The 13,998-nt window shown below is 44.0% G+C and overlaps 1 protein-coding gene across 9 annotated transcripts in view; it reads right to left on the bottom strand.

Annotated features, from left to right (window-relative positions):
- Positions 1-13,998, bottom strand: part of bcas3 (BCAS3 microtubule associated cell migration factor) — a 473,019-nt gene that overhangs the window by 306,524 nt on the left and 152,497 nt on the right. For all 9 annotated transcript variants that reach the window (XM_034701109.1, XM_034701112.1, XM_034701118.1 and 6 more), the window contains exons 17-20: positions 11,764-11,888; positions 11,519-11,684; positions 11,341-11,438; positions 743-843 (exon numbers count right to left, since the gene is read on the bottom strand). In XM_034701109.1, coding sequence (XP_034557000.1) covers positions 743-843; positions 11,341-11,438; positions 11,519-11,684; positions 11,764-11,888 — 490 coding nt within the window. The remainder of the gene's footprint in view (positions 1-742; positions 844-11,340; positions 11,439-11,518; positions 11,685-11,763; positions 11,889-13,998) is intronic.

The raw sequence follows: 13,998 nt of genomic DNA, 5'->3' as shown, positions 1-13,998 counted from the left end.
ACCAAGCTGAAAACACCGGGATGTGTGTGTACAGGGTTTCTATGAGCCCTCCGACAAATACTTGGAACATTTCTGCACAATTTAGGACGACCTCTGAGGAAGAGGCGAAGATATGTGGGCTGAGACGGAGGAGAAGATGATGAAACCACATATTTGAGATGTAAACAGGGTAAGCTAGCTCAGGTATAAAGGACTAGAAAATAAACAAACCACTACTGGACTCAGAAGGCCAACCACACAACAAGAGCGTCCCATTAGGGCTGCAGCTGCAAATATCAACGTAAAAGGAAGGTGTGCAGTAAAATTCAGACTGTTGCAGCTCCAAAGTCTCAACCTGCGTTCTGCAGAGTCTCAGATTTGCTACGTGAACATGTGCATTTGTAGTTTTCCATCATTACTAAAGGAAAACAACAAAAAATCTAACTTTTGTACCACTGTTTTGAATTATCAACCTCAGAGGACAACCCTGCAGATATTATGTCTCATCAATGAGACCTTAGATCCTATCAGTATCAGATATATTTTGCACTTAAATGTCAAAAGTATTAATAAGCGGGACATGCTGAGAAGGTCAAATCATCTGTTCACCTGAGCATGGAGGTCACTGATGATCAGACCCCTGCAATCAACCTCCAGGTGATATTTCACTGATCATCAGGTAAATCCAATCCCCCGTTTGCGTCTCAGAGACGGCTTTACAAACCTAGCGTCACCCTGTAGAGGGTTAAGGTTAAAGTCTGACCTGAGAGAGCCACTCCTCGTCCTCCTGGCCGCTGTGGTCCGACGCCAGGCTGTCTGACGACTCGTGACGCGTGATTGGACCTGGGCTTCCTGGGGGCATACCTATAAGAGCACAAACACAGAAAACAGATGATTAAATGATGTGTAACCCTGTAGTGACATCTGATATTTTGAAGTCAGAAAAAAGCTCCCTCAAAAAGACTCTAAATTCAAGTATTCAGCGTGTCCTGCATTTTTGATCTCGTGGAAATGTGTAAAAACCTCCAAAGTTATAAAATATGACAGTGACGCAAATATGAGTCAGACGGGGCAGTCAAAGCAGGACAGTGAATCCCATAAAAGCATTAAGTATTAATTGAAATCAGCCTGTGGAGCAGAATGATAACTGACAACTAGTTTATTAAAGTGTGTTAGAGTCGTTAGGTTTGACTGAGATGCTCTCAGACGGCCGATATGACACATGAGGCTGAGAGGAGCTGCAGCGTTATTCCTGCACAGGGATGGCGATCAGAAACCGGTGAAATAAAGGAGACAAATCAGCTCCTCTATGTCATTACATCAGAAGTGTGTGCATGCCAGCGAGTGCAGATAGAGTAAGAGAGAGAGAGAGAGAGAGAGTGTGTGTGTGTGTGTGTGTGTGTGTGTGTAGGCAGAGTGACGGAGAGACCCAGAGACAGATGGGGCTCTCGCAGGCTTGAATAAGCAGGCGTGGAGAATGAGGCCTAATGTGTAGACTCAGCCCTCTCTCTGTCTCCCACCTCAGGGATGAAGCTTGTTTAACACAGGAACGGCTAATAAACTTGTCAGGTCCACATCTGGAGCGCAGGAGGCGCTTCTGTCTTCATCACACACACACACACACACGCTTACATACACACACACACACACGTGCCAGGTGTCCCTACTGCTATGAAGTAGGTAGTTTGGTGTTTGACGCCTCTGAAACATGGCACATTCCCCCAAATGAAGTAGGAAGTCTGCAGCACTCTTGCACCTGCGTCTGGAGAGTCGCTGATACTGAACTTAAACGTGTTGAAATACGTCTGCAGAGGATCAAACTGCATCAACAGAGAAACAAGACACAGGTGCATTGAATAAAGTGGGAGGACAAGTCCAAACTAGTTCTTAATCCACCTGCAGACAAACCTATAAAGATGAGCGACGTGTCAAAATATATGCAACCATTAAAACATCTCAAAAAAATTAAATAAAGACAGGATTGAAATAAAATGTTTGTTTTTCTCTCTCTGCTTTCTGTTTGTTTGTCTCTTTTGTCTTTGCTAATCTTCCTTTTTGAAAGAAATAGAAATAAGACACACAGAGAGGAAAGAAATGTTTTGTGCAGGAAACTCTTTGATCAAACATTCACATATAATGTTTATGAAACTATTCTGTGTCTGGAAAGAGGCCGAATAACCAAATATCCTCATTTCATTTAGACTTGTTTTGAGTGTAGAATATCAAATCTGGGGCGCTGGTGGCCTAGTGGTCTTAGTACGTATTGAGGCTATAGTTCTCGTTGCAGAGGTCCCCGGTCCTGCTCCCGGCCGGTCGACCATCCACTGAATGTCTTCCCCCGCTCTCCACTCCCCACATTTCCTGTCTCTCTTCAGCTGTCCTCTCAATAAAGGCAAAAAGGCCAAAAATATAACTTACAAAAAAAAGAAAGAAAAAAAAAGAATATTAAATCTGAAGAAATCAAAAATGTAGAGATATAAAACAAAATTTGCAATCAGTAACAAAAAAGTAGAAATGAGGGCTCAGAGGTGACACAGCACCCCATGTATGGAGGCTAAAGTCGCCACAGTGTCCTATTCTCTAAAATAAAGGTCCAAAATAATCTTTAAAAAATGTATGTTGAAATAAAAAAAATTCACCAGTTGATGTGAAAGCAAAGATATATATTTATGTTTGTTTCGTCAAAATAATGAAGAGACAAAAATGTTGCTAGGTCAAGTGGCGTGTCTTTCCAAGGATTACAGGTCCAGCAGCTCTCGCCTTTTAGATCTCACTTCTGGGGATAGAAGCTCGCCTGAGACGATGTAAGGTTTCAGCAGCTAGAGAAAAACATCCTTGTGCAGGAGACACACTTGAAATATAGACCCTGTGTGTTTCAATAAATGTCGGAAAAAGAAAGAAGAGACTCAGATCTAGGTGAAGACTTTTGCTGCAACACCTATGAAGGCTTATTTTGAGACGCAGCCATATTATAAATATCAGTTATATCTCTGTGCACTCTCAGCTGATGTGTTCAATCATACACTCCTTTCACACATGTACAGTACTCCTTAAAATCCCAAGACCTCCTCCAGGTTGGCTTCATGATGGAGCTCAAACGGCCTGACTTTATCTGGACTTTTCTCGTGCTACCATGCTACGTTGAGGTGAGCTGATGTGTGACATCTGCAGGTAAAAGCCAGGAACATTCATCAAGTGTTTGAGTAAAAGTTATGTTCAGCTGTGACATGCATGTTAACGTCAGGTCCTTCAATTATCTATAAAATGCTCATGAACGGAGCTGCTGACGCTCGTACTGCAGCTCTGAGTGGAACATAAACGACCCGCATGATGAAACCGTTTCAGTCCGGTCAGGCTGGAAACCTCCGTCTCTGACCCTCAGATCTGAAGCAGAGAGAGTGTGAGTCAGAGGAAGTGAGGCCGGGGACTGCTCTCGTGTTTGTTTTAAAATGAAAGAGAAAAGAACAAAGTCTGTGTTGTGTTACTTATTAAACAAAATCACAACTCCCTCACTTCCTCCCTCGGCCTCCTCGGCCTCCTCTCCCTCCGCTCCCACTCTCTCTCTCTGCTCTCTGACCCTGGGGGCCAATAGCTGTTCTCTAATTAATTATTGATGTTCTGAAGCAGTTGGTGGACTGGCTGGATCAGGTTTCCTCCCAGTGTGTGTTTGTGTGTGTGCGTATGCGTGTGTGTGTGTGTGTGTGTGTGTGTGTGTGTGTGTGTGTGTGTGTGTGTGTGTGTATTTGGGAGGGGCTTTCACTGGCCAGAGTCACAGCCAGGCTCCGGTGTGGTGTGGAGAGTGAGTGGTCATCCCCACGGGTCAAGCAGAGAGACAAAGAGACATCCCTCCTCAGATTGTGTGTGTGTGTGTGTGGGTGTGTGTGTGTGTGTGTGTGTGCACGTCAGGAGCCAGACTGACCTGGCAGTTACAGTCAAACCTCTCGTCTTTAGTGTCCAGACTCTCGGACTTCTGCTCTTACAGCACTCATTATTGGCTCCTGAGAGACACAGAGTCAATCCGATTTCACGGAGAGCTCAGATTTTAAGTGCAAACTTATTGCAACGCACTCAAGAACGGAGTCTGAATGTATGGCTGCATGTGCACGGACAAACAACAACAACAACAACAACAATAAGGAAGGAGCACCTTCTCTTTACCTCAACAACACCTGAGCAACACGTCTCAGACAGCGAAGGGAAAGGACGTGCACGGACACACTGATTATAACCGATGTAGTGCTGCAGGTGGAGGAGGAAGTTTCTTGCAAAGGCCAGTTTGAACAAAATCATGCCAGAAACCTGCACAACAATAACTATTTTTACAAGACAGGATCTGAAGAAGTGCAATAAGTTATTATCACCAGGAATGTGCGTTAGCCTGCATGTATCATCCAATGATCTCTGCTAATATCAAAGAAAACAAGTCAAGAACGTTTTTGTTTTTCAGTTTTTTTGCTTGTCAATTATCTTTGATCATTTTGCCATAAGCTGAAAGATTCTCCATCATCAATATGTCATGAATGAAAGTCACAATTCCTTTTAACTTATTGGGGTCATATTACAGAAGAAAAATACTGGATTTGGAGAAGTTGTAATATTAGAGGGATAAAGTCATGAATTTAAGTGTTTCTGCATGAGATTATCTGCTTTCCTGATATCCGCCTATATGTTAGTCTGTTATTACGACTTCTTCCTCACAAACTTGTTTTTACTCCTTGGCTTTAAACCCTTTTATTTTTTAAATTAAATTAAATTCAATTAATTACTTTTTTTACTGTTTTTTTGTGTTGCCCGTTCATCGCCGCTTGCAGCTTTAATTTCTATTGTGTTTTATTCTGATTCTTTTTTGTATCTTATTTCATTTTTTACAGAATGTTATGTTCTGTGTGTTTTAATTTATTCAACCTCACATTGCAGCACTTTGGTAAATTTTATTGTGTTTTTTTTAAATGTGTTATATAAACAAAGTGGATTGGAAAAAAATTACAATTTAAATTTAAAAAACATACACATTTTATTTTCTGAATTGTTTTTCCAGCAACTTTATTTCTGTAGAATTATAGCTTAATCTAATACAATATTGTTTTAATCTAAATGTATTGATGTATTTTTTGTATTACTCAATGTGGCTCTGATCCTCTTATATACTGTGATTTTATTCATTTAATTTAAAAAAAATTTTTAAAGGTGATACTTTTTGAGAGAAAATATTTATCTCAGATCATTTCTGTTTGTGTTCCTGCAAATAAATAGACTCCTTGATGAGATTAAAAATAAGATTAAAAATATTGTCTGACCACATCTCTGTGAGAGGTCCCTGCGTCTAATATTTGGATTTACAGCAGTTCCTCACAGGCGGTCAGTTTGTTTTTCTTCAGTATTGATGAGTTTCGGTTTAAGTTGAGTCTGTGTTTGGGTTCAAGATTTCCCGGCTAATCTGTGTGTGCTTTTTTAATGATTCAGCTTCACCAAGAAAAGAAACGACTGAACTCTAATGAAACCTTCTTGTGTCGGTCAGAAGCAGAATAATAAACCCCTCACTGATGATCTCACATGCTGCTGAGTTCACGCTTTCTTTGCTCTGTTTCTTTAATAATCCTGATGATTTGGTCCTTTCAGAGCCACACAAGCAGAAAAACAAGCTTCCCCACACCGTCCAGGAACAGAGTCGTCTGTGTCACAGTCTTTATTGACTGTGGAGAGAGGAGGTGTTGTGCTGAGCTGAAGGCCGGTAGCCAGTGGCCTGTTAGCCGGAGCAGTGAAGCAGGGAGTCAGAACAAGAACAAAGGCAGCCCGGGTATTGATGTAGCCCGACCTCCCGGGGCCGCGGGCCAGGGGCCGGACAGGCCGATCTCCAGGGAGAGATAAGGGGCTAACAATCTGATAGATCTGGAGAGCTGGCTTCTGGGTGCACAGAGGACAGCCGTCTTGTCTGGACTGTTTGCTCCGCTCACCTTTATCTCTTCTTTTGTATTTCTTTAGATTGATTTTGTTTGTCTTTTATTTTTCCGTTCCACCTGCCACACTCGGACGCTGCCAGACGTTTCACGTGCTCGGCTCCTTCTCCAGCACTCTACCTGTCTCTCTTCTCACTTTCCTGTCTTCTCGCTTTCCCCCGGCTCTGGCGGATAGATGCTGGCACGCTGACAGGCCGGGATAGCTTAGTCATTATGTATCATTCAAGGCGTATTTGACTGACAGCTCCCTCATTCAGCCAGCGCTACACTTACCCCATCCTTTCTCTGCCTCTCTTTGATTACTGACCCAGTCATGGCGCCATGGTTTCTCTTTACCAAACGCCTGATGCTCCAAAGCCTTCACTCTGGCCCCTCTCTCGGAGCAATTAGATCTATTGACGAGGCAACTGTGGCTGGCCTGTCATGGGCCTCAAAGTCCCAAGAGAGCAGCCGAGCCAGCCAGTCAGTCAGTCTCCACAATTAGCACATTATATGACAGGTAGGGAGGGGAGCGCCGCGGCCAAAAAGCATGGCCTCTGTTACCTCCGTCAGCAGCAGGCTCACAGGAGCCAGCCAGAGATCCAGGTGGTAAATTATTCACCGGTTTGTTTGCATCAGAGCAACTTTGCGGCGAGGGGAAGAGGTGTTAGAAAACATACTGCGGACAGCTAGATAAATATCACCCTGACAAAAACCATGGCGGGAAAAATCTCCGTCTAAATGAAGCTAATGAGGGTGTGGAAACCTCACATTCATCACACAGTGGAGACTGTTATGATAGGGATTAGAGCAGTCATTCTGTGAGTTCCCAGCTCCAACACCTTAAGCCAGAAGAAAAAGGCTCCATTCACGAAAACACAGACAGGAATCCTGTGATTCCGCCCGGAGGATTCCCCAAACACTAAACCTTTGGCTCCACGCTGCTTTGAAAACGCCAGATCATACCACAGCATCTCCTGTGTTTGTGCGCGTACTGCATAATGTGTGTCTCTTTCCGTCTTATCTCTGCGAGGCACTGCGGCACGCTGCCGTCCTCTGCGAGCCTGAGTGCTGCCAGTAGCTGCTGCAGATGGACAGGTGGAGATAGTGACCATGAAGTGGCGCCACCGCTGCCTTTTATCATCCCGTCCTGGAGGCTCCGGTCTGGCCTGACCCCGGCCCTTCCTCTCCCCTTCCTACTCCATTCCCTGCATGCTGCATTTTTAATCAGCCTGGGTCATCCAATATAGAGCCACGAGACCGGAGAGCACGGCCTGTCAATCACGCGCTGCCACCTCCTCGCCTTGCACCACCTCGCTGCAGACCGACTTTGGTGCACAATTAGCTGAGGGGGGTATTTATATAGATTCATGTGATGACAATAAGTACATCTTTACAAAGCAGGAATATTTGTCCTTAACTCCAGCTTTTTTTTCCCCTTTAAACTCTCTGCTACTCAAGATTAACTCAAGAGAAATTCAGCAGTCACATGTTTTGGGATTTCTTCTTTTACAGCTTTAACTAAACAGAAACTGAGTGCTTAAAACTCAGGGTGCAACGTGATGTCTGTCAGCTGGTGAGGATGCGAGGTAAATATGATGAGTAAAGTTCAGGCGTGTTCGGTGCATGGAAAAAATATCAAGGGTGATCCTGCTTGCACGTTTGAGGTTAAAACAGTATCCTGGGGCGCTGGTGGCCTAGCGGTCTAAAAACCCCACATACAGAGGCTACAGTCCTCGTCGCAGGGGTCGCCGGTTCGATTCCTGGCCGCGACCATTTCCTGCATGTCTCCCCCCCGCTCTCCACTCCCCACATTTCCTGTTTCTCTTCAGCTGTCCTATCAAATAAAGGCAAAACAGTCCCAAAACATATAACTTTAAAAAAACAACAGCATCCTAGCGTGGAATAGTTCCCTCATTATGTGTCAAATAATATGACATTACCCGGCTCTCTTTCTGATCTTACGGCTGTGTAAGATGCTTGATTCTGATTGGTCAAAACCCCTTGACAGCGGTTATTAAGCAGAGCAGGTGAGAGAAACTTTAGGTTAGCGATCTCTCCAAAGAAAGTTAAACCATGAGCGGTGGTGATGATAGCAGCAGGGTTCAAAGTTGTGACATTAGTTTCTTTTTAAAGGTGTGTGAACCGCAGAGCTCAGAGAAGAAGGAGAGCTGAATGAGGACAGTTTCATGTTCAATCCACCGCAACAGGCAGAGAAGAATCCATCACCATGGAACCATCACTGACGAGGAATCACTGGGACTATTTTTAAAAACTGTAAACATACCTTAAATCTCCAAATGTAACACGGCGTACTCAAGCGAAGTAAATATCAGACACTCAGGGTCTGACCTTTGCTTCACCAGGGTCAGGTTTTGGTATCTGTATTTAACTAAGCTTCCAGGATCTTCAGTATGAAAAGTAAGAACTTCCTGCTCCTGTTTCCTCTCTTCAAACATTTGTATTGGAAATTCAAATTAGACCTAGATAGAAGAATTTGTTCTGCAAGTAAGCACACTGTGTCTTTTTCAGTTTCCTCTGCAGCGGCATGATCCTTCTGCGCAGCTGGACGAGGGGCGTACGTCTGTGCTGTAATTCATCCTGAGGTCAAATCGACTCCTTCTCCTGGATCACTTCTCCGCGGAGCTGCCAAGCCCTGGAGGAAACGGCCGAGGACAGCGCTGGCGAGAGGACGCGTGCTGGGAAACAGGATGTCGAGAGCCCGCGCTCGGGTGCAAAGCGTAGAAATGGAAGGTGGCGTTCCAAGAGCAGCTCGGTCGGTGTCGGTGCTGCACAGGACGGCGACCCCCGGGGGGGAGATGGCAGGAGAACAAGAAGTGGGTAGAGGGCTGAACAATTATGTTTATAGCGTCTTGACCTCGCATGGGATCACACTCGGGTGGTTTGGGGAGTAAGGAGCCACAGCGGTGTTAGCCGGCGATTGTTAATTGGATGTAAATGTTAATGCAATGAATCCCTCTCATTATGCAGCAGTTCCATTGCTCATGCTGGCAGAGAGAATGGTGGAAAAAGCTGACGCCCGCGCCCGTCACCCCCACATCCTCATCGCTCTGACACTAGGAGAGACCATTAGCACTAATTTGAGAAAATATCCTACCAGTTAGACCTGGAGCGCTGCAGAAGTCAACGAGACGAGTGCAGAGATTAGGGTAAACACAGCCACCACTTGCCCTGCAGCAGCCGCAAGAGCTAATTACAGATTTTGTGTGTTTATAATTATGGAGTAGCTCAAAACGCCGGCCTCTTCCAGGGGGTGGATTGATCCCGTGTGTGGCCATCCGTGTGCACTCACATTCGCTTTTTAGAATTGGCCTTTTGGAGGACGACCTGAAGTGCTCACTGCTCTGGACTTGTTATTGAATCAGAGAGAGTTTAGGGTGTCAGCTAATTGGTCGTCTTGTTGCATCTTGCTAGCGTGTCCTGCAGCGGGCGTGTAGTGTGGCCGGCAAAGACGGATTCAGCATGCAGAGCGGGAGACGAGGGATTACTCAGAGACGGTGGGAGTATCTTTCTCCAAAGTCTCTGAGATGTTGTGGCTGCTGAGTGCAGAGCTCTCTCCTCAGCATGTGGCAGCAATAAGAGGCCGAGCAGCGGCTTTCAACACAGCCAGCATGGAAAATCAGCGGGGATACAGGGTCACCCCCCCTTTAACTAATAATGTGTACTGAGCACAGAGAACATGCATGGATGTGTTAGCCTGTGCAACCAGAGAGCTATATTTTATAATGCATACATGTAATACAAACAAAAACAGAACAAGCAGGTCCATCAGAAGTACCAAGGATACTGGTATCACTTAAAGATGTCTTAAAATAATGTTTTGAAAAAAATAAATCAGCTAGATAATCCAAGAACAGTTTATTTGGTCAGATTAAATAATAATAAATAAACAAAATCATCAAAAAGTAAAAAAGTCATAAGACTTAAGACCACGCCCTCTTTTTTTAAGACTAACTTTAGGAGACTTTTTCAAGACTAAATCCTCTAAAACTGTCTGGAACAAGAAGACAAACTTTAAATAAGAGAATGTATGTATTTTACACCTTTTAAATAAAATCTTATTTTCAATGTATTTCTGAATGAAATGTCTATATTTAAATGGAATGAAATGTGATATTCTGTATTGCTGATTGGCCTTGTTGTCGGCTTTGCAAAGGGGCTGAAGTTCTTGAGCCGGGCGGATGAGTTTGGTTCATTCACCACGTTACAACCCACTTCTTTCCCTCAAGAAAGGCATAAAAAGCCTTAAAAACAAACTTAAATAAATGTGGTAATGTGAGTAAATGCAGCACAATATTAAAGTATCATATAAACTAAAATAACCTGCAGTCTATTGGACTGAAGACGGGTCAGGTAACGAGCGTACCTTTGTTCTGTTTTTCAGTAATGGAGTGACGATTATTTAATGTCTCTGCTGCATTGTTACCATCATCTTAAAACCTGCATCATACACCTGACTACCTAGCTCCGGCTACTTTTGGTACATATGGTAGCTCCGCCTACTTTTGGTACATGACCCCGCCCACTTTTGGGTCTCTTTGATCTGGACCATCACTGTTTCTCTCCGTCTTTCATCCCCTTGCTGCTGAGGTTGTGAGTGACAGCAGGCCTCAGTCATGAGGGGTACACTAACTTTACAGATATATTCAAATTTCCAAACTTGTCCCAATTCATAATCCAATTTTTTTCCTATTGTAACCGGGATAATTTTAGAGACCATAGAGAGAATGAAAATACCAGAATCCCCTTAATTTAAATAAGGGAAAAAAGCACGGTGGATTTTGCTTTATAGTTTTGGGTTTTTATGATATGCTTTTCAATTCTTCCACTGATTTTAAAGCCATTGCATTCAGGATTTTTCTGTGATCATGGAGTTATTTTATAAGAATTTATCTCCATAAAAACTGGTTCAGAAAGTGAGTTTGTAGTCAGACGATGCGAGACAACAGGCCAGATCTGGAGGTGTATACTCCTGGTTCTATATTTTGTGATATGACTGAAATCTGAACTCCTAACGGCTTCAAAATAAAGAAGCAGCCTGGAACCTGTTTGTATTTGTAGCAAGGACACACTGTCTGTGATTTATCGGCACATACACTTGAAAGAAATGATCATACAGTGCGAGGGTTGATCCTAACTAATGTAGTCCTGATGAGGTCCTAAGAACCCGATCTTAAGGCCCCCTTTATTGTGAGCTTGTGGCATCATAATGTTTCCTTGTTATCAGTAACTCAATGAGCTGAAACCTGAAACACATGTTCACTTCAATTTGAGCCGCCTTGAGTGCATCTGCATTGATTTACATCTTTCCACTGACTTAATATGAATTTATGCTCCTCCAATATGTCAGCTTGGATTCTATTTCAGGACCATCTGATACCATGAATGAAGCACCGACACTCACCGGCCAGGAGATACTGATAGTACTGCACCAGGTCTGAGGCCAGCACCAGCGGGTGGTTGTTGTTGAAGGGCGGCTGCAGCTCATTCCACTGTGGAGTCCTGGAAACAAAGAAAGAACCATGAGACAGGGCGGATTAAAGGCTCCTTCTTCTTCTATGGGGCTGTCAACAAAGTGTTACCTGGCCAGAGTCCAGCAGGCCCTGGGACAGGTGCTGAGCTCCAAAGGTGTGTCGTCGCTGATCTTTTGAGCCGTGCTGAGCGGCCGAGGCTCCAGGACGTGTTCCACCAGGTTACCGTAGCAGCTCAGGATGTACAACGAGTCCACGACAGACTGTCTGGATTGATCTGAGGAGGAACACACGGGAGTCATGATCAGACTTTGATTAGATTCCGACCTGAAAGAGACCTGAGGACACGGTCTAACCTTTCTCTCGCTTCATGTTGGGGTTGGTGATGAACCAGGAGCGAGAAGAGGCAAAGATGGCGGCCACGCAGAACTCTCCTCCGCTGGACTTGCTCGGGGAGATCTGAGGCGGGGGCTTCGCTTTGCTTCAGGAGGGAAAAGGAAAATGATGATGAGACTAAAGAGTGAAATAACAACTGCACCATGTGGCACAAGGGATCTGGTTTTTATGCAGCAGCTGTACAAAGTTTTACTGAATTCAAAAATCAAACTTGAAGAGGAGAAGATTTTTCATCATTGAAGATCACAACAAAGATCTGTCAGCAGTATAAAACAATCATTGTGCACATCGGAGGAGAAGATGTGCAACCTCCACAACCAAAAACGCAAACTTTAAAACAGTGTTTGCATGCACGGAGCTCAGCAAAATACATTTTAATGTCCGCAAAATAAACTCACAAAATACACAAATCCTTTATGGTTACATTCAGACCAATAATGGCAGAAGCTGCAAACTTCCTCATTCAGTTTAATACAACCAGCAGCAACACAGGGAACGTTCCTGTGAGGCAGTTTTACAGAAGAACTGATTCTGGATTTAGTTCTGATGCGTCATTTTGGAAGATAATCCAGCAACTTGCATCAATCATCAACGAAAAACAGTTTGTATAAGAAAGAAAAGATACACTCATTGCAAAATGGCTGTTTACTAAATGATGTTTAATGATTCAGTAATGTTTAAGGTTTGTGATGTAAACTAAGAGAAAGAGGGCTCATCTCTGTGAGCCGACCTCTGACTGTCCTGATGAGTATGAATGATTGTCTCTCCCTTATCTACTAGTGACTCAGCCCAGGACTGCATCACCTTGTGCACAGCTCAACCTCTCTGCAACTATGTTGGGATGAGACTCCGGTTAGTTGCATGAGTTTGAGGGTTGATTGAAAACAACAAAGACAAGATCTGCGATGAGTCTGAACTAAATATTTGTCAGGTCTGCAGGAGAGACAAGGAACAATGTGTAAAAAGCTTGATTTTGAGACGGATGCAGATTAAAATTCACAACGTCAGAATACCAGGAAAACCCCAACGCCTACCTTTAGAATAATCTGCTCAAATATTAGCCCATTATGGAATTGATACATGCATATAAGAGGATTCACTTTGTTTCCTTCTGAGCAAAAGAGACATCAAACTCAGCTCCCTGAGTTTATCCCTTATCTTGAATCTGCAGCTCTGTAGCATCCACACTGATATAGCTTTGCTAAGTAAGGTTACAGAGCCGTTATTGATGTTATTAAAGCACTTAAACTGTAACTATGTATGTCTATTTATATACTTAAAACAGGCAGAAGCTGTCAGTCTGAAAACAAGACAGTCACAGTGTGCAGAGGATCGCTAACCAAACAGGTCACCATGTTCCTGCAGCTGTATTCACCACAGTTAGTGAATAATGTTGTGCAAAGTTTCTGCATCCTGTCAGGATATGCGGAAAGATGATCTCAATATTCAATCTGTGTTTCCAGGAACTTAAAAGTGATGCACGCTCCTGCAGAGACACGCCTGCTTCACGGTACAACAGAGCAACATCCAGCTTCCTGTTTCACTTCCTGATCATAAAAGATGCGAAATGGTCTCGGGCATGCTCACTTCACGTCGGCCGCTGAGCCAGTTTATTGGGAGTTATTGGATTATTCAGTTTGTCAGGACTGTTTGAGGAGAAGCGGACGCAGAAAGGACTTTCAGCTGGAGCGGTCGGGTCCATATGGAAGTGATCAGAGAACAGTAGCGAGGTCTGGTATTATTGTCCGGCTGTATAACCAACCTGGACAGTAAAAACTGGTCACAGCTGATCAGGCGCGGGGCGGGCTGAGGGCCTGGAGACTCACGGCGGTGTCACACGCTCCCAGAGGGGTGCTTAACCTCGACCTCTGGAGACCACACCAGAGCGGGAGCACACATGTTCAAATAAAAAAAGAACTGCAGCTCCTCCATTATCATACTTTAAAAAATAACAAACATTTAGTGATTCATGTTTAGATCATAAATATTTTGATGCAGAGCTTCTCACAGGTGTTTCATATTTCTGTGTTTAAATATGAGCAGCATTATAACCCTGAAGGCCGCTGAAGAGAGCTCCACGCACAAGACCTTTAAGAGCAGTGAGACGTAATATCACTGATGCAACACACCTGGAGGGACGCTTCATCAAGACATGCTGAACAACAAGTTTCTCTAGTTGTTGCAGAGATAGTTTC

This window comes from Notolabrus celidotus, chromosome 14 (genome assembly GCF_009762535.1).
Source record: "Notolabrus celidotus isolate fNotCel1 chromosome 14, fNotCel1.pri, whole genome shotgun sequence".
NCBI lineage: Eukaryota > Metazoa > Chordata > Actinopteri > Labriformes > Labridae > Notolabrus > Notolabrus celidotus.
This window is presented reverse-complemented; position numbering and strand designations above follow the sequence as displayed.